The sequence below is a fragment of the Argiope bruennichi genome, chromosome 1 (genome assembly GCF_947563725.1).
Source record: "Argiope bruennichi chromosome 1, qqArgBrue1.1, whole genome shotgun sequence".
Classification (NCBI taxonomy): domain Eukaryota; kingdom Metazoa; phylum Arthropoda; class Arachnida; order Araneae; family Araneidae; genus Argiope; species Argiope bruennichi.
Genome location: NC_079151.1, coordinates 4,385,502 through 4,412,470, shown reverse-complemented (window position 1 = coordinate 4,412,470; position 26,969 = coordinate 4,385,502). Strand labels below are relative to the sequence as shown.

General features: G+C 34.0%; 1 protein-coding gene across 1 annotated transcript in view; it reads right to left on the bottom strand.

Annotated features, from left to right (window-relative positions):
- LOC129965785 (astacin-like metalloprotease toxin 5) overlaps positions 1-16,079 on the bottom strand; it is a 30,033-nt gene extending 13,954 nt beyond the window's left edge. The window contains exons 1-2 of the mRNA XM_056079969.1: positions 15,972-16,079; positions 14,317-14,387 (exon numbers count right to left, since the gene is read on the bottom strand). Coding sequence (XP_055935944.1) covers positions 14,317-14,387; positions 15,972-16,029 — 129 coding nt within the window. The 5' untranslated portion in view covers positions 16,030-16,079. The remainder of the gene's footprint in view (positions 1-14,316; positions 14,388-15,971) is intronic.
- Positions 16,080-26,969: the final 10,890 nt, after the last annotated feature.

The following is a 26,969-nucleotide window of genomic DNA, read 5'->3' as shown; positions in this document are numbered from 1 at the left end:
CAACCAAGAATTAAGAGGGACATTGTCGTCTTTGACTACTACCATGTTACCGACACTAATATTGTCCTTTTGAAAGTACCATTTTGACTTTTGCTGTAAATGATTAAGGTAATCTCTATGCCATCTAAACCAAATATATTAGGTTATTTTAGTTACCCTTTGCCAACGTTTCAAGGCATTATCAGAAAAATCTGTTAAATTTGGTTCAGCAATTGCGGAAATAGGTCTACCAACTAAAAAATGTGCGGGAGTTAAAGCCTGCAAGTCCTTTGGATCTGAGGAAATCGGTGTTAAAGGTCGAGAATTTAAAATTCCTTCAATTTGATTTGCTACAGTTAGGAATTCTTCATAAGTCAATTTTAGGTTGCCTACTGCTCTTAAGAAATGAAATTTAAAGGACTTAACTACTCCCTCCCAAATTCCACCGAAGTGAGCCGATAAGGGGGGAATGAAATTCTAATTAATTTTTTCTGAGCTTAGATAATCTGCCAACACATTATCTGGATTACTATTTTGTATAGTCTTTTCAACTCATTACGGGCATCTACAAATTACGACCATTGTCTGTAAAAATAGTAGAAATTCTGCCTCTTCGTGACATAAATCTTTTTAGGTCAGCTATGAAAGTATCTGAGGTTAAGCCTGAAACAATTTCAAAATGTACTACTCTCGTTACAAAACATACAAAAATTGAGACATAAATTTTTTGAAGAGGTCCTTTTTTTTGAAACTTATTTTTAATAAAAAATGGACCACAGAAATCTACTCCAGTAATATTGAATGGTAATGAAGGATTACAACGTTCTGTAGGTAAATCACCCATTTTTTGAATAGACAGGTGAGGATTATGTCGGGAACAAGTAATACAGTTATGAACAATACTGCGAGCTATATCTCTGCCCCCAATGGGCCAATATATCTGTCTAGTTAAATGAAGTAAAGTTTGGGCTCCAATATGACAATTTTGAAGATGAATACTTTGCATAATTAATTTAGTAAGGATATGAGTTTTAGGTAAAATAATTGGAAATTTTACCTGAAATGGTATGTCAGCATTTCTAAGTCTACCTCCTACTCTAATTACATTAGAACCTTCTTCTAAAAAAGGGGATAAAATTTTTAATTTGCTAGAAGGGTTTACCTGTTTACCACTTGCTAAGTTTTTGAAGTCATCAGCAAGAACATTTTGTTGTACAAGGGAAATTAATTTAAATTCTGCTTCCTCGGTTTCCTTTGAGGAGAATGAACCCTTCATCTTCTTGTTTCTGAAGTTTCCTATAAATCTGAGGAGAAAACTGAAAACACGTATTAATTTGTCATACTTATTACTAATTTTGAAAAAGTTAGTAAGAAAATCTGAATTTAAAGTCACTAAGGAGTGAGTGGTAATGTCCTTGAGTTCCAATAAAAATTGGGAATCTTGAGATGCATCAATCATTTGATGGTCAGCAGAGTTTACAGAAACAGGTAGTTCTTGAAGGAAAGTTGGTCCATTCCACCATAAATAGTTGTCAATCAATTGTTCTGGAACTAGTCCTCTTGATATCACATCTGCGGGGTTTAAAGTGGAGGAAACATGCTGCCATTTGTTGTTCTGTGTCAGTTGTTGTATTTTTCCCACTCTATTTGCAACAAATGTCTTGAGACGATGTGGTGGTGTTTGAATCCAGGCTAAGGAAATAGTAGAATCTGTGTACATCACTGCGCTATCAGTTTGTAGATGTAAAGCTTTTTCAACCTTGGCCTTTAGTTGAGCGGCGAGAAGACATCCACAAAGTTCCAATCTGGGAATGGAGACAGTCTTTAATGGAGAGACTCGAGATTTGCTGCATACAAGTCTAGATGTGACCATATCATTGGCACTGATGCATTGTAGATAAATAACTGCTCCATATGTGGCTTCACTGGCGTCTGAGAAACAATGAAGAATTAATTTTATAGGATTTTCATTTAAAATCCATCTTGGAATCTTTACTACCTCAAAAGCCCTAAGGGATTGAACTAAATGACTCCACTCTTTACCAATGGCTGGAGAAAGATGGTCGTCAAATGTAAGTTTTTGCAATCACAATTTTCGGAGAAAAATCTTCATTTTAGAGATAACTGGTCCCAGCAAACCCATGGGGTCGTAGAGTCTGGCAATGACTGAGAGAACTGTTCGTTTCGTGAGCATAGATTCATTTTCATACTTGACTGTGAATATTAATAAATCGTCGAAAGGCTTCCAATGCATGCCAAGAGTCTTTGAGACCTGCTCATCTATGGGAAAAGTGTTTTCAGGATTAGAAGTTGGAAAACTATTTAAAAGTTCCTGTGAGTTTGAAGTCCATTTATGTAAGGACATTCCTACTCTTGCGAACATTTTTATCAGGTGTTGTTGTAGAATTTGAGCAGTTTGGATATACGCCTGTAATCCCATCATCCATGTAAAGGTCGCGAGGTCGCGTAAAACCATTTCCGATGCTAACGGAAAGTCCGACGCTTCATCGAAAGCTAATTGTTTAATGGTGCGTATGGCAAAATGAGGTGCACATGAAGTGCCATATGTCATAGTTTTTAATCTAAATGTTACTTCTTGATGGGAGTTTTCATCAAACCATAAAATTCGTAAATAGTCTTTTTGATGTGGCACAACTAAAATCTGACGAAACATCTTTTGAATATCAAATGTAAAGGCAAACTTGTGTGTCCTGAACCTTAATATTTTTGCTTGTGAGAATGTAGTTATAAGTCACAAATCACATGAATTTACTTCAATTTTTACTTCGGAAGACACAGCCATATATAGTGCTATACAATATATTGCTAAGAATAAGTTTAGAAAGGTGATCATTTATTCCGATTCTTGGAGTGCCCTTCAAGCCCTCATTGGAAAATCGCACAATCATGCATATATTTCTGATATCAGGAATTTGCTTAAGGACCTAAGTCAAAATAGTTTTGAAATTCTATTCTGTTGGATTCCTTCCCATGTGGGTATCCAAGGGAATGAAATAGTGGATATTGCAGCAAAATCAGCAACCGAATCTCACGAACAATTAATTCCTTATGCTGATGTACGTTCTTCCGTTCGGAAATGGTTTTTGCAAAATTGGCAGAACCAATGGAGCCTTGAGATAGAAAACAAACTACACATAGTGAAACCTTTTATTGAACTTTGGTGTTCCTCCTTAAATCGCAGATGCGATGTTATTCTGACACGATTACGCATACGGCATTCTCGAATAACGCATAAATATATACTTTTAAAGCAGCCACCACCAATTTGTAATCGTTGTGGTGATAGTTTAACTATCAGACATATATTGATCGAATGTCAGTCACTGGACTCATTGCGTCTTAAGTATTTTAATACGGTTGTTCCTTGTCTTCCGCTTTTAATAGGACATAAACTGCATTTTAATATTTTTCTGTATTTAAAAGAGGTGGGTTTCATCAAAGAAATTTGAAATGTTGTTTTTTTTCCTTGTCGTTGTTCTTACTTTGTAGTTGTATTTTTTAAAAACAGATTATAAACATTTTAAACAAAGTTTTAAGACGTAGCACGAAAATTTTCATCTAGTTGCGGCGCAGTTTATCCAGAAAATGGATCTTGCGCTAGTATAATATTCACTCACTCACTCACTGAACCTTAATATTAATTCAAAAATGTCCTCAACAACATCGCCTTTACACAATAAATCATTTAATGAAACTCCATTAGAGCTAGGGGAACTAGCATTGAAGACTACTCTTATGGGGGTGTTTGCGGATCTTTCTCGTTAGACTCCATGATGAGGTAAAAACTAATTAGTTTCTGGTAATTCATCTTCCATTTCTCTTTCCATGTGACCAAGAGCTTCATATTCCTCAATGAATTCAGAATACAGCTTTTCATTTGCGGTTTTTGTTTAACCTTTTAATTAAACTGTCTAGACGATTTCGCGCTATTTATTTTGATTCACCTAACACAGGGGGATACTCCTTTATTGGCATTTCCACAATATATCTACCTTCCTCATTGCGTTTGTATGTTTGCTTGAAATGTTTCTCACAATAAATTGAATCTTCACTTAAAGAAAATTGATTTTCATGTAATGTTTCGACTTGCCAAAATCGTTCCATTATTTTTTCTAAATTATCATTCTGCGTAACAAGACCACAGAATTTATGATTAAATTCTGATTCTCCTTCTTTTGCAGAGCTAGCAATAAATCCGAAACGCGAATTCAGTAAAATAAGATTATCTGAAATATATTTCCTTGGCATTAATATATCAAAAAAGAAAGAAGCTGAAAGTAATATATCAATTGCCATTTGAACTTGCATAGGATCAGCCAAATTGAATCCATCAGGTAAACTTTGTTTTTCTAATTTTTTATTTATTGAAGGAATGCATTCCGTAATTTTTGGAATGACGAGCAACTGAGCTATTGTAACGTATGATTCATCGCTATTTGAAATCTCTGCTAACACTTTTGAATGTAACTGACTCGTATTTCCATTGATACCGGAAATCGTTACATTTTTTTTATATTTTTGAAGAGCTAATTTATTCGCGACTTCTGTAGTGATAAAGGAATTCTGAGATCCAGTGTCACAGATGCCTCGCAAAGATATTTTCTGACCAGCAGCGATTTTAATATAAACAATAATAGTAGGCAAAATAGATGAATTTGCATTTTTTGTCTTTCGTTGATCTTGCGAACAGAGAGAAGGAGATATTTCTGTTTGGGCTAATTCTTTTGAGTTAGAATTGGAAGTATTTTGATGGTCACTAGATTTATTGGTTGAGGTTTGTTGCTGTTGTTTTTTATTTCTTATAGAAGAATCAATGTGAAGAAGGCTATGATGAAAGCCAGAACAGATCTCACAACGGTGATTGCTGCGGCAATGATTCGTTTTATGAGAATCTGATAAACAATTTGTGCAATGCGTACCTTTTATCATATTCAATCTGGACACAGGATTTCATTTTAAAAATGCTTCACATTTAAATAAAGGGTGTAAAGGCTTATTACATGCGATACACACTTTCTTTCAATCATTTCCTACAATGTGATTTTTTATATGATTGTTGTTGCGGTTTTGATTTTGCGGTAATGCTCCCTTGAATGTTTACAAGGACAAGACACCCTTTCTCTAAAAATTCAATGAATTCGCGCCATGTAGGTAAATTAGATGACACCAAAGAAAGTTCAAACTGTCTTCTTGATTCTCTATCTAGTTTTTTCATCAAAATATTGATGAATAATGATTCGGAAAAAGAGTTTTGTTCTAAACCTATAATTTTAAGAGCTCGAACATGTTTAATACAACTGTCCACAAAAGATCGTAAACCTTTTGCTGAATCGGATGTATGGATTTCTAATGTTAATGTCATTGAAATGACTTTGAACGCATAACCGTTTATTATCAAAAAGTTCTTTCAGAGCATTTTTCAAACTGGCATAGGTCTCTTCTATTGTCCCTATTTCTGCGGCTGCACCACTAAGAGTTGATTTTAAATAATATAATTTTTGATTTTCAGTTAATTTATCATTATTGTCAATGATATTTTCAAATTGAATTTTAAAATTCTGCCAGTCTTGGTAATGATCAGAAAACTTAGGCAGCGGAATTTCAGGCAGTCTGAAACTAAATCTTTCTGTTTTGCTTGATGCTTCATTAGAACGAGAATTACAGTTCAAAGCAAATGAAACTTCATTATTAGAGGCTAATATGTTCTTAAGGCTTACCTCTAGTCTTTCGCACTGTTCTTCTAATTCTTCTAACGAATCTTGCAATTCTTGTAATTCAGAATCCTCGGCTGTGACGAAGTACTCTTCTTTAATCTGTTCTAGGTTTTTTTTAATCCTGAGAAGATTATCCAGTTTAGTTTGATACACTATTCAGTCCTTTGTATCATCCATTTCGATAAAAGACCTCAGCTTCGTTAAAGAGGATTTTATTCTACTTCTCTTTCTGTTGAGAGAAATGATTTTTGCTCTCTGAGCATCAGCCCTGATTATTTTTACCAGTAATTCCTCCGGTTGCACGGACCATAAATATGGTGATTCGAAGTGAGCAGTGGACTGTACTTTTGCTTAACCTTCTTTATTTACACTATATACACTCCTTTTGAGGTGAGTAGATCATATAATACAAGGCTGATTGCGGTATTGCATTGCGGTTGGCTTTGTTAAGCCTTACAAACTGACGTTGTTTACAGCTTCTGCGGGGGCTGGGGAGCCGATGTGGGTCAACGTTCTAATGAACCCCTGAAAGATAAAGGGGTTGCCGTAATTTTAAGATTGCCAAGTTTGGCAATCTTAAAATTACGTGAACAAATTTGATAAGGAAAATTTAGGCATATTTATTAATTTATATATATAATTTATAAAAAAATAATATATATTTATTATTATATAATATTATAAAATTATTATATAATTTGTAAAAAAAAGCCATCATTCTTTTTTCATTTCAGTAAAAACGGCTCTTATTTCGATTTTCATGTGACAATTGGAAGACGTTTTATCTGTTGAAATCATTGCAAGCGTACATAGTCCATCCCGAAGCTCTTGAAACTATTTATCGTTTTTAAAACTCCGAATGAAGATTGATGGGAAATTTCGCCATGACGAAAAGCGCGAAATGACAGCTTTTAATATTTTTAAACGCATTCTTTAAGTGGTCGCTTGGGCATTATGTTCTTGCATTATATCATGGGTAACAATCCGCAAAAAATTTAAAATTTTTCTGCATGTCTAAAAAAAATTTTCGACAATATTGTTACAGATTTTCCTCACCGCCGGCTTCTTTTGATAGTGAGGTGTATGGTGTGAGGACACAATCAGCAGGCGACAGTAGAAAAAAACGACGACGTTTATTTACACGAAGACACGCGTACACAAAGACGACGAATACACAGACGACAAATATTCACAGCGAAGACGAACACAGGACAGAACACTGCAGCAGACAGTAGCCCACAAGTAGTAATCGTCCACAGAACACGAAGCGGCGAAACAGAATCCAGCAGGAGAAGGGATCCTCGGAGCCTCGCTCTACGGTCTCTCCATCGGATGAACTTCTCACTGTCTCTTCTCGCTTTAGCTGCCGATCGACGTAAATAATCTTTGATCCGGCGTTCAGCGACTTCCGCACTTTCGAAGATGACATCATTTACTAATTTTGCGACAGCTAAGATCCATCCGAATCTTCTCATTGCCTTTGACTTCAGACCTCTTCGTCGTTTCGGATTGTACTTCCAGATTTGATTACGCTCTTTAAAATGCAGGATGTCCCTTGAAGCCAAACATGGTATAGCAACAGGACTCTCCAAAACGAAGTCTAGCCAGATTGGTCGGATGGTCTCTTTGAACTTCCACCATCGAGCCAACCGAATATCAGGATTGTCCAACAGTGCTTTCCGGAGTCCACTTGAAAACCAGGGATTCGTCTCCGTCGTCGAAGCTTGCATGGGAGTATTACTGTCTATTACAGGCTCATTCTCAACACTAGAGAATTTTCCGTAGCTCTCAACACTGGATCTTCTGAAGAGCTCTTCTGTCTGTGCTTCTCTGTGACGACGTAACTTGTCCGGATACACAGGCGATTCCTCGGCTCCTATTCCCCTCAGGGGCTCACCTTCTTTAGGTGAGTATGGGTGTCCCAATCGAAAGGTACCCAGGGATCTTTACTCTTTCTTCTCTCTTCCAACTCTCCCTTTTCTCTTCTTCTCCCCCCTTCTCTCTTTAAATCCCCCCTTCCCCTTCTGTTTTCTTCATTCTTCCATCTCTAGACGGTAAGCGAGGGAGCTCTCCGTGAGAAGCTGTCGCCACTCTGTTTGCTTCTTGCTTCTCAGGGACAGTCAAAACCCCCACGTGTTTGCCTTGCGTGGCGACCCTTTAGACGGGTGGTACCTTTTGGTCCCTGATGTATCAATCGGCTGGTATCCCAGACATTTGACTGGGCTGCTCAAGGGCATTAAGCGAAGGGGTCACTTCTTGGGCTTGGCGTTAAGGGTGGTCACTGTCTCCGTGGGTGACTCTCAGCGTATAGGTTCCGGCTAGCACCATGGTAAGCGCCTAGGCTGGGAATATCTGGAACCGGTGGCTGCCTTCCCTTGTTGGGCTCCGTGGAAAGCGGTGCCGTCGGGACCAGAATTTTTTCCCCTTTTTGCATGGGTTTTTCAGACACTTTGCCACGTTTACCTATCAATGAAGATACTAGATTTCTAATCTTACACACACCAAAGACCTTTCATAAAGTTTCCCCTTTCATAGTTCAAAGATTGATTTCTTCATTTATTGGTGATGTCAAATCTACTAAAAAACTTCGTCCGGGGATCTCCTTATTGAGATCTCCTCAAAAACACAGATTGCTACGATGCAGAAATTAATAAAACTTGGTGACTTCTCTGTAGAGGTAGCTCCTCACAGGACACTGAATTTTTCTCGAGGAGTCATCTCCGATTTAGATCTTTTAGATTGTTCGGAGAATGAACGCATTCAGGAATTGTATTCTCAAAAAGTTTGTGCAGCTCATCGCATAAAAATTAAACGTAATGGTTCATTCATTCCAACAAAACATGTCATTCTAATTTTCAGTAGTCCGGAACTTCCGAAATTTATACGTGATGGCTATATACAATCCAAAGTTAAACCATATGTACCGAATCCTCTGTGTTGCTTGAAATGTCAGAGATTCGAACATTCCAAGAGAACTTTCCGCGGCAGCCTTCGATGCGCCAAATGCTCAGCTGATGATCATGAAACTTCAGTTTGTAGCACACAGACCTTCAAATGTTTAAATTGCTCTGGGCCCCATCCTGCTTATTCCCGTGACTGTCCTAAATGGAAAACGGAAAAAGAAATTCAAAGCTTGAAAGTTAGAAGAAATACTTCATACGCAGAAGCGAAAAAATTGTTTTAGACAGAACACCCAAACCTGGCCTTACTTATAGTGCTGCCATAACCATTTCTGCTTTGAAAAAACTTGATACAATCCATCATTCTGCTCTGAGGATTTGCTCTGGAGCTTTCCGCACATCCCCATTGCAAAGTTTATATGTGACGTGCCATCAACTTTCACTTTCTCTGCGTCGCCAGAAATTATCATTGCAATATTATTTTAAGGTTTTATCTATACCTAAACTATCTATACCTAAACTTATCTATACCTAATAAGAAATCTTTCATTTCTAACACACAACTCTCTGAATTGAGAATTTTGTCTGTTGACTATTTCTACTTTCCTCCCTGGAATACACCATCGATTTCTCACATAAACCCATTCATTGGCTTCAAAAAATCTTGTATTGATGCACAGTCACTTCAGCGACTATTCCTTGAGCATCACGCTCAATTCAACAATTATAAAACAATCTTTACAGATGATTCAAAAATGATGAATCATGTCGGTTTTGGCGTTATTTTAGATAACACTTCTTACAATTATACTCTCCCCAAATATTGTTCAGTATACACAGCAGAAGCAACTGCTATTTTATATGCTCTACAAAGTATTTCTTCATTTGACACTCGTAAATTTTGTATATACACCGACAACATGAGTGTTTTACAACAATTACAAAATTTTGATTACCCTTGTCATCCGATTGTTGCACAAATCATGGAACAACTATCAATGCTGGTCAACAGAGATTTCGGCGTAATTTTCTGTTGGGTACCGAGTCATGTTGGAATCCATGGCAATGAGCTTGCAGATCAAGCTGCAAAATTAGCTTCAGAACCTTTCAATTTCCGTGTTCCCTTTTGTGATGTATCGAGTTATATCAAACGGTATATCTATGAAAAGTGGCAAGAAGTTTGGGACAGGCAAGCTGATAACAAACTACATGCTATTCAACCAAAAATAAAAAATATGTGGTCAGTTTTACCAAACCGATGCGCAGATGTAAAATTAATTCGTCTACGAATCGGACTCACAAGGTATACGCATAGACATTTGCTGTTTGGGGAACGGGCTCCTCATTGTACAAATTGTGGAGTGATCAATTCCATTGCACATATTCTTAATGTCCTAATTTTACTTCAGATCGTTTAACTCACTTTCATTCGCCTATTTTAAATTTACAGGACCTGGTTGGTGAGAAACCTCACTCAAAACTTTTTGACTTTTTAAAAGCCATTGGTTTCTTTCATAGCATTTAAAATTTGAGATTTATTTTTATTCTTGTGCCAAAACTTTGCCAGACTTTCTAAACTTTTGACGTTTTACAATGTATCCTTGTTTTATTTACACGTTTTACACTTTGATAATGGAACTGCTTAAAGATCCTTGTGGATGGCGCAGCTTGTCCTAAATTGGACCTTGTGCCAATAAACCTAACCATACCTACCTACCTACCTACCTCGGCTCCTATTTGCATCACAATCTTAAGCAAATTCGCAGCAAGGCCAAATTCTTGAGTGAAGTTGAGACCGAGACTACAGGGAACAACGATTCCAGCGACGTAGACTTCATCCGTAACATTATGCAAGGAGATATCAAGAGGCTTGCAGAGAGGTTGTTCCTTTAACCTCTGGGACGAATAAATTCCAAACAGGATCGCATTAACTCCTGTATCCATAGGCATCGACCACGGGTCGCCACTATTCTCCATCCCCAAGTGTCTGCACTTCAGGGGACTTATTTGGAGAAGACTGTTTCAGCTCTGCAATTATTTGACAGTCTCCCTGTTCTTGCCTCTCCTTATTGAACTTCGGTTCATCCTCCGGATGGCTAAGTTCCTTTTCAGTGACACCGGTCTCCATTCGGTCTTCAGTCTTTTCTTCTTCCACCTGGCTCTCGCTGTTTCCTTCAATTTCTTCTTAATATTTTGGATGTCCTCGGTTTTATTACCTTTATCTTCTAAAATTTCTTTTCACGACGAAATTTCTTTCTTTAATTCATCCTTCATTTCTTCATATCCGGCTTTCAATTCTTCCGTAAAAGCTTTCATTTCTTGCAAAAATTTCTCTTGTCCGGCTTCAAATCTTTCCAGCATTTTCTCGTGCAGTTTCAGTTCTTTCCAGCATTTTCTCCCGTGCAGCTCGATTCTCTTCCAACATTTTCTTTAATTCGCCTAACGCAGAGATCAACTTTTGCGCACATTTCACTCGGGATCTCGACCGCACCATACACTGTTAACCACTACCCCACTTCTGCCACTAAATTGTTACGGATTTCCTCCACCGGGTTCGCTTCTGATAGTGGGGTGTATGGTGTAAGAACACAATCAGCAGGCGACAGTAGAAAACAATGATGACGTTTATTTACACGAAGACACCAGTACACAACGACGACGAACAAACAGACGACAAATATTTACAGCCGAGACGAACACAGGACAGCACACTGCAGCAGACAGTAGCCCACAAGTAGTAATCGTCCACAGCACACGAAGCGGCCAAACAGAATCCAGCAGGAGATGAGATCCTCGGAGCTATGCACTACGGTCTCTCCAATGGCTAAACTTTTCACTGTCTCTTCTCGCTTTAGCTGCCGACTCACAACTGGCTCCTACACAAAAGATACGACGCTGCTTCCACAGAAGACAACAGAATTTGGTACACGGCAGTTCAGCACTCGCTCCACGCAACTTTGGTATTCCACCGTTTCTTTGCTATTTTCTCGAAGACTCGTTACTTATCGGCGACTCCGACTACAATTATCGACGACGATCCTCGACGATACACTGCAGCTTGAGAGTGCTGGCCTTTTATAGTTCACGGGAGGCAGGCATTGTTCTTCTAGATCAATCAGGCTTATCTCGTTTCCTAATAGACGGATCGACAAAATTCTCGAAGTTTCGAGCACTACCCATTTTATCGCCAAAGTCGCCAAATTCATCGTCAGATCGCCAAATTGTCGCTAAGTTTATAGCCAAGTTTTGGGATCAGTGGCTTGGCATCCGACATCATCCAATACAGATGACTGTAAAACGGTCTTTCTTAAGATGACACTATTCGTGCTGGGAAGCAAGATTACATGGTCGTAACAATATAATTTGGTTTATATAAAAATCATTCTATTTTAACTACAATAGAATTTTTTAAAAAATAGTTTATGTTTTTCTTTACTAATATATTGTTGCAAACCTGTAAAGTTGCTTCCTAGCACAGTTAGTTGAATCACTAAAAAGATCGTTTTACGGTGGGCCCTATTGGGTGTTGAGCAGGTGACGCGTCGGTGATCTCAGGGATTGGCGACAGACTTGACTTGGAGACGAATTTGGCGATTTTGACGACAAAATAGAAATTACTGGAAACTTCGAGAGTTTTATCGATCCATCCAATAGGAACTAAGATACGCCTGATTGGTTCGAGAACCTTCTCGCTTCTCCTCCCGGGAACTCTAAAAGGCCGGCAGTTTCAAGCCGCAATGAATCGGTTTCAACCATCAACCGGATTCTTAACCAGAGACGGGAGTCCTAATTGGTGTTGGATTTGTGAAACGAGTCGTCGAGAGGATAACGAAGCAACGGCCGAATAGTCCAGCGTTGTGTGGAGTCCAAGCGATTGCTGAACTGAGTTCTGGGCTGAGTACTTGTGTTTATTTTGGAAGCAGCATCGAGTCCTCTGAGGAGTAGTCAGTCGTGTAGCAGTGAGTCGACATAACACCTCTCCATGCCCCTGCGACTATAATCTTTACGATTATTCTAACAGTTGGATGGACATGGGGCAGTGAGTCGACAGTTGGATACAGCTAAAGCGAAGAGACAGTGAAGAATTTCAGCCGTTTGGAGAGACCATAGAGCGAAGCTCTGAGGATCTCCTCTCCAGCTGAATTCTATCTAGCCGCTTTGTGTGCTGTGGCTGTTATTATTACCGATTACGACTTGTGGACTACTGCTTGCTGTGTGTCGCCCTGTCTTCGTCCCAGCTGTATATATTTGTCGTCTCTGTGTATTCCCTTCGTGTAAATTAAAGTTGTTGTCTTTTCTACTAAAGGACTGTTTATTTCAGCATCGAGCAACAAATCTTAAACGAACTCCCGCGACGGAAGAAGTGATTCCGTAACAATACACTGCTGTTATCCTTACTTTGTTATTTCTTTTCAAGTTGTAGGTTTCAACGTTAAGAAAACTGACATTTGGATGTTTCCTACAGCTGTTAATAGTTATCACTCTCCAATAAAACTTGAAGATTGAAATAATTAATACACATTCCAACTATCTGTCCTTTCCCCACAGTTTTATTATTAGAAATATGTAAATTCTATCACTTGATATTTGCACTCATTTCATAAAATGTTTTGGGACAATTCTAAAATTTTTACGCGTAAATCCGAGTTTATCTTATCTTCCCTTCTCCAAATAAAATTAATCTTTTGTTTATTTGTTGAAATTAAAAATTTGTTGAAATAGGAAGTCTATTCACATGATATTAAAACCGTTTTATTGATGTGAACGATTTACAGTATATTTTTTTATATGCAAAAAAAAAAAAAAAAAAAAAAAGTCTCAGTAGGCGATAATCTTGAGTTTTTGATATGCCATTTTCAGAAATATCGAGGTGACTCTCGAAACCCTGCACAGAGATGACTATGAGTAAATACAGGATTTGGTAAGTATATTCCGAATTTTTTAAACTTTATCTTCGAGAGTCATTGAAATGACAAATTTCAAGGGTTATTTGGGAACGCATGGTTAAGAAGGATGAAATGAAATCGATTCATAGTTTGACAACAATTTTTTCGAATTCAGTTAATAAATCGTAAAATGATAGTATATTTATACATGATGACCATTCTTGAACAATTTTTTAAATTTTGTTAAGCATTAAATCTTAAAACAACATAATAATAGTATTTTCTTCTGTTTTGATTTATGCTTTGGCCAGCTGGATGGATTTAAAAATTCTTGAGCTGAATCACAACTTAAGAAAATTTTGCTATATACTTTTTTGTACAATATGTTCGATGATCTTTGTGCAGTCTTAATTTGTGGGCTTAAATAGATTGTTTTGATAAAGTCGTTGAGATGGTCGATAGAGTTTAATAGTAATTTTTTGGCAGTGCTTAATTTTTTAAAAATTCAGTTCTAAACTTAAGTAATGCTTACTTTGTTTAAGTAATGCTTAAAACAAACTAAGCATATTATGTCAGAAGATGGGAATAAAATCTGGCAACTCTTTGGGCTGTGAGCTTTGCATTAGTGGGAAAGAAAGAGAGATTGGCAATAGAAATAATATATGGAATTACCAGAAATGTTACATCCCGTTTCCTCGCTGATTAAATTATTATAAATAGCACTCTTCGATTTTCTCTGATCAAAAGAATAAATGATGATACTGAAAATCCAATTAAAAAAGTAAAATGATCTTACATTCTAATGAACCTACTTACGTTTAAAGTTTTTGTATTCAGCATATCTCCTTCGAACAATCCAAGATTCATCATGGGATCTCTTTTTCGCACTAAAATTATGAAAAACAATTTTCACTTTAGTGAACAAGATATTTCCCCGATATTTTTTATTTCAAAAATATAAAGAAGTTATCTTTTTCATTTAAGTCTGCCAATTGGTGTCTAAAAAAATACCATTAAAATTAAGTTTCCATATACACTAATATACCCCAATATACACTAATCTATATTTACTGGTGACTCTATTCTTTATTGCCTTAATATATTTAAAATAAGCTAATTGAAAGAGTATTTTGGAAACACACTTTTCACGGTGGACCGGCGAGTAGATGTTCTTATTTAGTTACCTTCTTCTTTTTTAGTCTTCGATCAATAACTCATAATTTACCGACTTACTTAATTCAACATTTTTAATCCTCAGTTTCACTTTATTATTTCTCGTTACTTATTTTAATCATTATTTTAAGTATGTTTTTAATATTTATAATTCATTGAATTAATTTCTTTGTCAAATTCTCTTCCAGGTCACATCACAATGATGGAATAAATACTTTATCTAATTAATTGATAAATTATGCACTGAAAATATTAAGAGAGCGTAATATTATTTAGAAAATATAAATGTACAAAGTTTCAAAACTCAGGAACAGAATAAAAATTGATTACATAATTTCCTTACAAACATGAAAAGCAGCAAGTTAATTATTTCATTTTGTGAAAGAAAATCCAAATGAAAACTTTCATAATTTGTTTTTTGTAAGAATCATTATTTGCTTAACAGATAGATATTTATTAAAATTTCCATATTTAAAAAAAAACACATTGAAGAGAATTTTTTAGTATTAAAATTTATTTTATTTTTAAACAATATTACAATGCTTGAAAAAGACCAGATACAGGATAAGTATTAAATTAAGAGAATTTTGTTTTAAATGAAATAATTAACTACAGCTGAAAATAATTCAAATTGTTCCGAAAAAAAATGACTGACGATAAATCATTATTAATTGTATAAAATTCTTTTTTGCAAAATATAAATCATTAAAAGAATTACAATTACATTTATTACTGCAAATTTAATATTGAAAGTACGAAACAAGTTTTGATGAACACACCAGCAAATTCTAAAACCAGCAAAGAAAAAAAATAATTGCTAAATTTTTCAAAAGTTTCTGCGAACGTTTCTAGAATAAAAGTTGATAAAATAATTAATTTAAAATAATTAACAATTTTTTTACCAAGCAGCCTTTATTGTTTATGCTTAAATTTGGTCGTTTTCTAAAGATGCAGGCCGTTTCACAAATTCTGCTTGAATCTGTTCTTTATTACTTTATGCGACGCGAATCTATCAATGGAAAAATTTAGATGAAACTCACGTATTTATTTATAAAAGAAAGTTGTTGAAACCTCATCGCAATTAAATTTCTTTTTAAAAGTTTTATTGAATGATTTTTTAAAATCTTTAATTGTATATAAAAAAAAACTGCAGAATGACACAAGAGAAAAATATACTAATTCACTCAAGTCTAATAAAAATATTCAATCACTTGTCAATCAAATTATCTTACGAAAACAGTTATAAAATAACATACATTATCTATCCATAATTTCGATAAATCAATAAAAAAAATTACCTCTTCTTGCCCATGACGTCACCATAATAACGGACATTATTATTAATGTTTTCTTCATGGCGAAGTCCGGACGCAAATTAAAACATTTTTACTTAAGATAGTTATGGCATATGAAAGATAAGAAACCGTGAGAACTCAACAGCGACTTTTACGTTTCACATTGCCAGTCGCGATTATTTCCGATTCAAGGTCAAAATAAACGGAGATCATACTTTTATTTGGCTTGATCATGTTTAGAGGAGATTTTATAATCGCTTATCATCACGTTTTGAAATTCAGCTTCCACATTTTATAAACTTGCGTATTCTACACACTATACTATTTTACATTACACATTTATTATAAACTATTTAATTATTTCCTAAACTTAATTATCAGTTAATCCATTCATTGGATTAAATCTTGATTCTGTAAAAAAAAGAATACACACATCAAAGTGGATGTGACTGAGGAGCAAGCCATTCAAACTTTAAAAATAATTTCAAACGATTAGAGCGACAGCTTATTGAACATGCGACTTGTCATTCATTTTACCCGTAAGTTTATGATCTATGACTTTTGTAAATACCATGGGCCGAGTGGATTCGTTATTGTAAAAACTGAAAAGACATTTTATTTCTCAATACTTTTTTCTTCACATAGCAGGACAAGCTCACATGAAATGATACATTTAGAATAGCTATATACGGATCTCTAACTGACTGGCTAATAAAACTAAAGTAATAAAATTCCCCTCATAAACTTTTCCGATATATGAAAGGTGGCCCAAGATTATTGAGCGCATTTCAGGCTTGAAAAAAGAAAAAAAAAAAAGGGGGGGATGAGGTATATACAAACTTATTGTGTTCTTGCAAATACAATTTATAACAGTTTTTCACACAATATTCAATTTCACGCCAAGTATTTTGCCAATCGAATTGAGCTGACGGTTAACGGAATACTTGATCTCAAAGGTTCTTCACCTCTGCACATAACTAGTATATTGAAATTAGGGTTTATACAAAAACCGACTTTTTGAAAAACCGGTTTTCAAATTCAATATTTCCAAAAAAACCGGTTTTAGCCGGTTTTCAAATTTTTGTCAAAAAAAATTGAATAGGGAAAAATAAAATATTTTTCCCTATTGTATTTTTTTTATTTTATTTTAATTTATATAAAATAACAAAAAACGAAATCAATATCAAAGTCAAAATATAAAAAACAAAATTAAAGATTACATATACATATTACTTACACAAAATAACGAAAATTCAAACAAAAATTTCAAATAATATTTATATTATTTTCACGAATTTTAATTTCTTCTAAGAAAATAGGATTTTAAAAAACATAAAATATCCACTGAAAGGTGGCTAAGTCTCATTCTTATTTTGGACACAATATTGCCTGAAATTGAAAATATTCCTTCACTAGTTACTGAGTTTGGCATCAAATTACAAATCTAAGTTTTTTGTTCTTTTATTCGTTTGTTCAAATAATGAAAATTCAGCTTTCAGTGTCTTTGTGTCTTCAGTGTCGTTTTTCTTCAGGGTCTTCAATAAATTAAACAATTATACTATACCCGACAATTATTTTTGAACTGCTTTCAAATGATTATATAGATTGCTCGTAAATGATCCTTTGCAGCTCAACATTTTATTACAATGATTTCAGATTGCCTTATCTATCCCAAACTTTTTGAAATTATCCCAAACTTTATCTAAAAATGAAATTAAAGTTATTGAATAAATATTTTCGACGTTTATTTTACAATTTTATTATTTTAACTATTAATATTAATGCAATTTAAAATAATCTAATCTATACATTTTCTAGGAATTTTGAAGAAAAAAATAAAAAATAAACACTTCTTAATCTAATTCCGATGCTTGCTAAAGACATAATTTATGTTAAAACGTTGCGAAAGAAAATATGGGATATTTTAACACCCTGCATTTTATTTAAAATTCCAATTTTATTTTAAATGAATATTTCGTGTTGATATGGCTAGTTCAAGTGGTGTAGTAAAAAAGCTTTCAGGAGTGGTACGAAGAAAATTTTATTTGATATCATTAAATACTGTGCTCAGGAAGCAGAAAACGGGGAATTATTTATTCCTTTCACACGTTCTTCCAAATGAGCCAGTCAAATTGCTCACGTTTCTATTAGCATCGACTTCATACCGATAGACAAAACATCCGACGAGAAGCAAGAGATGAACTTTATCAAACTAGAAAAAAAAGTGAAAAGGGATGTTCATGAAAAACATAAATTGACGAATTCGAGGCGCAACTGTGCAGTGCACAAGCACTGGCCAACGCAACTTGCAACGTTGAAAAAATGTGTTTGCTGCCTGTTGCATAGAATGAATAGCAAATCAAATAAGTTCAAAATTAATTTTTACATAATAATATGAATTTTTAAAACCGGTTTTCTTAATTTAAAAGCCGGTTTTCGAATGTGATAAATTTACTTTAAAAAACCGGTTTTTTAAAACCGGGTTTGAAAACCGTCAAACCCTAGTTGAAATAGAGTAATTAGGTTCAGAAAATGCATAATGTTTGAAAATAACATAATAGTTTTAAGAAAATGTGTGAAAGAGGAATGATTATTAAACAAATACAGAATTTTTTTTTATTAGTACTACCTTAGCTCTTGAGAAGAGAAGAGGGAGGAATAGCTATTTTTATAAACTTCTATTTTTCATTTTTTTTTTTAGTTGTAAAAATAGAAATATGTAATCTTTAAATACCTTTCTGCGCTGATCATTTTAAAATTTTGTACACTTGTATATTTTTGATACATCACATTTATATTTTCAGAAATTATGTATCAGTTAATAGAATAATTTAATTAAATTTTGATTAGTTACATGTAGTACCAACCCCTCGTGAATTTATAAAAGAATACTGCATGTACGCATAATATTTCTGTTGATAAAGTCTAAAAAATAAAAAAATGAATTTTTTTTTTTTTTAGCATACTATTAAATTTAAGTTTAATAAAACTGTTATAATTGGTATCCAATAAGAAATTTTGTTATGATAGTCTGTTTACATCAGTTAAAAGGCTTCTAAATTTTTCTATCTGTATATCTAACGACAGTTTAAAGTACTTCCACTTAATAATATCTAGCCATTTATTAAGAATACAAAATGAGCCATTTTAAATGATTTATTTGGCTTTAGACATTTTGAATAACATGAAATTGGTAGGTGATAACAAAATTAAGAGCATTGGAATATTCAGTAGAAATTTAATATAAAATTCATGTCATTATTAGAATAGTCCTGATCTGTATAATTTGAGTTGAATTAATAATTTCACAAAATATACTCTGTTTACTTTTAACTCAAAATAATCTGATATAAACTAAACAAAGGATAAAATTTGAAGTGAAAAAATATTTGAATGCTGAGAAAAATCCAAATCCTATTACTGAATATTTATAATTTGTAGAAAGCCCCCACTTATTTATTATGGCTCACAATCTTAGTGCAAATTCGATAGACTTTTCTTGGGAGCTATTTTTTGAATTTTTTCATGGAAATTTAGATTAAATTTTGGCACATAGTATTTTAATTTTAAGTGTTTGTGCAATTGGTATTGGATTTCAGAGCCGCCAATTGGGGAAATATTTCCAATCAGTAGATAACCCAAACAATACATTTGTTTTATATATATCTTTGAAGGTATTTAAAATAATTGTCCTTCTCCAATTTTTTAGGCTAATTGTCTTACCCGGAATTTTTTTATATTCATTGCTTTTCTCACTGAAAGTCCTTCTGCATAAGTCATTTCATTCCCTCTCGCGTACATGATTTCATTGAAACCTCTCAGCGTCTTTTTAAATTAATTAAGAGTCTTTTTAAATTTACCTTCTCTTCCAGGACTATTTTTTCCATTTTATTTCTATGAGTGTTCTGAATTTTCTTAGTATTTTGTCTTAAATGTCCCAAGAATTCCAATCTGAAACGTTTACGAAGATCTTCACAAATTATCATTCTAATACAACAGCTTAGCAACTCCAATTTAGAAATAGAAATATCTTTAATAGGAGCTACTCTAGATCTTGCTGCAACTAAATTCACGTAGCTCTTTAATCTTTTTATCATCTTAAGAAAATACAAATAGCACAGGCACGTTAACTTGCCTCACAAAAGACATGTAAACTGAGTTTTGAGTTCTTATGTCCCTGAATCCATCTTGGTATTTCTGATTTGTCTAATTCATGCAACTGCTTGTCCTATTTATTAAATTTCTGAAAAATATCTTCTGGTAAATTTTTATCCCAGTTAGTCTTAATTTTCCAACATTCTTTTAACCCTATTTTAGGAATCAATGTAATGGGAGCAGTAATACCACTAGGATCAAATACTTTGTGACATTTAGAAAGAATATGACACTTAGTTACTTTCATGCCTTCACATTTTTCTGCATTTCGAATGTCAACTCTTCATGTGTCTTTCTTCATATTCCAAAATGGATTTCGACTCAAAATAGATGGTATAAGTTCTACAAGGTTTCCTTTGGTTTTGACAATCCATTGAAAACCGGCCTGATATTTACTGCAGAATTGTCTTTTAGGACAGGTCGATGAGGAAGATAGTGGAAATCAGGGCTGTCTATGTTGCCAATACTTATTTCTTCAACTATATCTTTGTTGGGATACATAAATTATAAATATTTCGTTCAAAAGTAACTAAAGAGTAGTTTAATAATTTTAAATATTACTTGGTAAATAGTTGTTAATTCAGATTGCCATTAGAGATATATTATTGAATTTTTTTGAGTTTATTGTTTTTAAAGATACGGGAGTTTGAATAAAAATAAGTTGATGTTAATTTGATAATATTATTTATAATGTAGTAAGAAAAGATTTAGTTTAATAGTAAGTTTATTTGAATTCCATCTTTGTTGACACTCGAACGCAACAATTGATGACCCTGCTTTTACTATGACTACGGATAGCGGACATTCTATGATTGTAACAACTAATATTATGGATGCTGAAGCGAATGAAGTAAGCATCAAAATTTCACCATTTTGGCCAGGAAAACTTGACATTTGGTTTTATCAAGTAGAAGCCCAGTTTCAAATAAATAAAATTTCTATTGAAGAAACTAAAGTCAACTACTTGATTTCCCAGTTTGAACCGAGTATATATGGAACCTTATTAAGGACACTAAGCATATTGAACCTATATGGAACATTATTAAAAACATTAAGCATATTAAGCGTATATGGAACATTATTAAGGACACTGAACCTGAAAAAAAATACCCTGGCGAAAGAGAGACTTTTAAATATGTTCAAGGAAAGCGAAAACAAGAAAATTCAGCTCATAGGTACTGGAATAGATCTTGAAGATTACAAGTCAGCTTTTGCAGAAGATGAAAAATTTAGGAGGGACGATTTTTCAGAAAAAGTGTTAAAATCTTTATGGCTGGATAAAATGCCCGAATTTATTCGAAACATTTTTCTTGTAAGTGAAGAAAGTTTAGATAAACTGGCTACGATGGCTGACAAAATTCATGAGATGAAATCTGAAATGAAAGTTTGTTCCTGTTTTGGCACATGTTAGCTATACTGATACTTTATTTTCAAGAATATCTGCATTAGAACAAAAAAATGATTCGGTGCAAATAAAGGACCATTCTAGATCCAAATTTAGAAATCATCAGCGGAATATGTCTCGAGGTCGCAGTCGTTGAACTAAGCTATTTAATCCGAAAGTTAAATATTGATTTTATCGTTTTAAATTTGGTGATGGCTGTCGACCTGATAAATGTTACTCGTCATGTGCTTGGAGCGAAAAGGCGGGAAACTCCAGGATGCAACAGGATTAGCGGCTACCTCTATTGTTGATATTAATGAGAGCCGCAAGTTTCGTTTATTTGTAAAGGACAAAAACACAGGACTGCGGTTCTTAGTGGATTCAGAAGCTGATGTTAGTCTTATTCCTGCAACTCATCGAAATAAAACAATAGATGATTTTAAACTATATGCGGCGAATGAAAAAGAAATTCATACTTACGGAATTAAAATTTTTGAACTTAAATTTAAAACTTACAAGGGGAGGGTACGGGCTTGAAATCTGAGATCGGGATGTGATTTAGTATAATAATAGTATACATTTAGATTGTTCATTCATAAAAATGTTAAAACGCTACGGCCAGTCATGTTCGAGAAAATGGTCCCCAAACTTTTGGTAAAGCTTATATACTGATAACTTGACTCTCTTTCCGATGATTCCGATAGCATGGTTGTCTAGGTAACTGTCTCGTAAACGGAAGGTCAGGCTTCGAACCTGACTAGGATTTTTTCTTTTTTAATAACTTTTATTCAATTAAAAATTTACAAATACTCTTAATTAATATGCTTTTAATTTTTTCATTCAAAATAAATATTTATTATTGAAATACATAATAATAAAATTAAAATTTAAAAGAAAAAAATTATAAATACAGATGCATTTTTTTAAACAAAATAAAATTATGTAAATTTAATTAACTAATAGTTAATTAAATAGTTAATAGTTAATTAATTAATAAAGTTTAATTAATTAATTATTAGTTAATAATTAATTAACTAATAGTTAATTAAACTAAATCGACCTAACCTGGTGTTATGGCATTTTGAAAGATTTATTCAACTTGGACTTAAAAGGGAATATACCAATTTTTGTACAAACCTTTTTGAGAACAAGGATCTTTCAAATTCGTGTTGGTGATATTTTATCAGATACTTTCATTCAGCATGAAGGTGTTCCTCAAGGTAGCGTACTAAGTGTTTTACTGTTTATCATAAAGATAAATGGGATTGTCTCGAAAATCTCATCATTTGTACACACTTCACTTTATGTCGATGACATCCAAATCCACTGTGCTAATGAAAGTTTGGATTTCATTCAAAAACATTTACAAGCATCCATAAACAATATGATAAACTGGGCTTTGAAAAATGGGTTTGTTTTTTCTCCTCAGAAAACAGTTAGCGTTCACTTCTGCAAGCGACGTGGCCTTCATACAGATCCAGAGCTCCGACTAAATGAGTCGGTCATTTCCACAGTTAGTGAGAAAAAGTTTTTGGGCTTGATATTAGATAACAAACTAACATTTCGCTCTCATATTCAAAACTTGAAAAGAAAATGCCGTCAAACTCTAAATATTATAAAAGTCCTATCAAACACCTCTTGGGGAGCTCTTTGATGAAGATATATAAATCACTGATTCGCTCAAAGCTTGACTACGGGGCACCAATTTATGGCTCATCTGCCAAATCTACTTTTAAATTGTTAGACTCAGTGCATAATCAAGGACTTCGTATAGTTACAGGAGCTTTTAGAAAATCGCCAATTCAAAGTTTACAAGTTATAAGTGGTGAGCCCTCCTTGGAACTCAGGCGGAAACGACTTTGCTTATCCTACTTTTATAAAATTAAAAGTGTCGAATACCACCCACTATGCAACAAGGTTCTCAATCCTATATATGGATCGTTAATCTCTAGAAGATTGTCTTTTACACCAACTTTTGGATTCCGTATAGGAAAGATTTTACGAACATTCAAAACTGAAGACTTCCGGATTGTTGTAAATATTAGTGGTCCACCTCCATGGCAGGAGTCGTCTTTCAGTTTTGTAGATGATTTCATGCACTTCCTGAAACTATCAACATCAGACGTGATGTTTCAGAAAATTTTTTATGAACACAGACAACAGTATCATTCTTTTCAACCTGTTTATACAGATGGTTCGAAGTGTGGTAATAATGTTGGCTCAGCAGCAGTTTTTCGCAATGTAGTAATATCCAAAAGACTTCACCCTTTCTATTCTGTTTTTACATCCGAACTTTATGCAATACATCTAAGGTTTCAAAAAATTGCAACCTTATCCCCCTCTAAATTTATTATATATACTGACTCTAAAAGTAGTATTGCAGCTTTTAAGAATATATCATCGGAAAATCATCCCTTAGTTCTAAATAGTTTGCACATATATAATTCGCTAAAAAATAATTTCGCAATTAAATTCTCTTGGATTCCTGCGCATGTTGGAATTTGGGGAAATGAAAAAGCTGACAAGGCAGCAAAAAGCTCAACCTGCTGAAGGAAAATTTTGTTCCATTATCCGATGCATTATAAGCAATAAAAATAATTCAAAGTAAATTCTGACGAGCTACAAGGGAAAAGCTATCTACAAATACACTTTTTCAAATACAGCCATCTGTCAAGGGTTTCAAAAGTAAAATTCTAACTAGAAAGAAAGATGTCATTATCACGAGACTTCGAATAGACCACACCTATTTGACCCAAAAACATCTTTTGCACTCTGATTATGCACCACTTTGTGATAAATGCAATTGTGTTTTAACGGTTAAGCATATTCTGTGTGAATGCCAAGTTTTTAGTACACAACGACAAGTCCATTTTATAGCAACTGTTTTCAACTTAAATGACATTTTAGGAGATAACTCTCATCCAAATATTTTTACTTTTTAAAAAAATATTCAAATTTTACAGCAGATTTAATTGTATCTTTTTTCTTAAATGCTTTAATTTTTAACTCGAAAGCCATGGTTAACAAATGTTTGGCGCAGAATGATCAAATTTGGTCCTTGCGCCATAAAAACCAACTAACCAACGAGATCGTTATCCCATACCTCGATTAGAATATTTCAATCACATTTTAAAGAATACTTTATTTGCATCAAGCATATTTCCAAATTCTTATTAAGGAAGCTTATAAGCCAAAAACTGCTACAATAACAGCCTTCGGTTTGTATGAATTCAATGTAATGAGCTTTGGCTTACTTAATTCTCGGTCTATCTTTAAAAGCTTTATCACTGAGGTATTTAGAAGACTCAGTTTTGTGTTCCCATATTTGGACGATGTTTTAATTGCGTTAACTAAGGGAAGAAATCACGAAAAACACGTAAAATTAGCTTTTGACAGATTGCAAAAATATGGATTGAGACCGCTTTCGGAGTTGAAGAACTGGAATTTTTAGGTTTTATAATTACAAGTGAAGGATCAAAAACTCTTCCTAGAAAATTTAAAGCAATTCCTAATATTAAGTTTCCTGAAACTGTTCATCAATTACGGACTTTTTTCCTTGGAATGGTTAATTTTGATTATCGTTTTTTGAAGAACGCCGCTAGTACTCAAGCCATTTTACACGAATACTTAAAAGGAGTAACGTAAAAAGACAATCGGAAAATAACTTGGAATAATGAAGCCATTGAGCAGTTTGAAAAATGTAAGAAAGATTTGGCAAATGTTTCTATTTTGTCTCATTCAAATCCAGAAACTCCCCTTCCGTTGTGCACAGATACTTCAGTGGGTGCGGTTTTACATCTTGAAAATGGTAGATGGAAAACCAATTGGATTATTTTCCTAGAAGCTTAACCACGCACAGCAAAATTGCAGCACATGCGATGGGGAACTTCTCGGAATTTATCTATACATTAAATATTTCAAAAATATTCTAGAAGGAAGAAAATTCACAGTGTATACTGACCACAAGCCATTAATCTACGCATAGTTGCAAAAGTCCGGGTAAGCATCACCACGTCAAATTAGACAACTTCAATATATTTCAGAATTCACAACAGAAATTAAGTACATTACAGGAGAAAGTAAAATGGTAGTGGATATTTTATTAAGAATTGAGGAAATTGCCTTAATGGATTATGAACTAGTTGTCGAAGAATAAGAACAAGTTGATGAATTTCGAACATGTCAAGAATCTATAAGTTTGCCATTGAAAAAATATCCCGTTCCATCTGGAAAATATTTATGGTGTGATAGTTCAACGCAGCATATTAGACCTTATATATCTAAAAAAGTTTGCATCTCACCAATTTCACGGATTATCCCATCCGGGAATTAAATCAACAGAGAAATTAGTTTCCTCAAAATTTGTATGCCCAAATATTAAGAAAGATGTCCAGCAGTGGGCGAAGTCATGTATAAGTTGAAAATAACCTGACATACAAAGTAAGTATTGGGTGAAATTCAAAAACCATCAGGAAGATTTCGGGAAATACATATTGATATTGTAGGTCGACTTCCCTCATCAAATGGCAACACCTACTGTTTAACAAGTATTGATAGATACACGAATTGGATGGACGCCGTTCCGCTTTAAAATATCTCTGCAGACCGGAAGTGGGAATTTAAAGGGATGCAAAAATGTAAACAATACATTTGTGTGACTATTTTGTAACTTTAAAGCGATATAAATGCCAAAATCTTTTTTAAAAATATAAATCAACGTTTCCCTTTTTCATTTTTAGTTAATTTTTTAAATCTGGCAGCAATTTTTTAAATTCAAATTTAAGTACTGAGTTGAAACTAGTGTGAAACTGACTGAAGACTCCAAAGAAGGTCTTTGCTCAACTTTTATAGTATCTTGTAAATATAGATTTATGACTGGATTCACGTCAACCCCCAAAATGAGTAAAAGATCGCCTTTGAATACTTTATTGGTATTTAAGATTGATTGGCAGAGGATTTTCTTCTGGGAAAAAATTGTTGAGCACATTAAATTCGCTATATGTTTCTAAACAGACTTTTAGAACTCATGAACTGAAACTATTAGAATCAATGAAGTACTGTTGTGAGAAAATATCTGAAATCTAATCTGCATCTAAATAAATACAAAATTTGGAAAAAAAGAAAAAGCACAACCTGTGGTGTTTCTGTAGATAGCACAAGGCAACGGAGAGGCCATATGTCACTAAATGGCTGTGTCTCAGCTATTTCCATAGATAATGGGAAAATATTGGGTTTAAAAGTGATGACCCAATATCGTAGAATGTGTGAAAGGAATATTTCTTCCAACCATGGATGTTCTAACTACAAATGTCACCAGGAAATATGGAAGCTGTTGGTGCTTTAGCGGTATGCGATGCGCGAGGATAGAACCTGGGACCCTGTGGTTAGCAGTCCAGTAACTAAACCATTATACCAAAACGATCGTTCGGGTAGAAGAGTTGTTAACTGGCTTATACGCTATT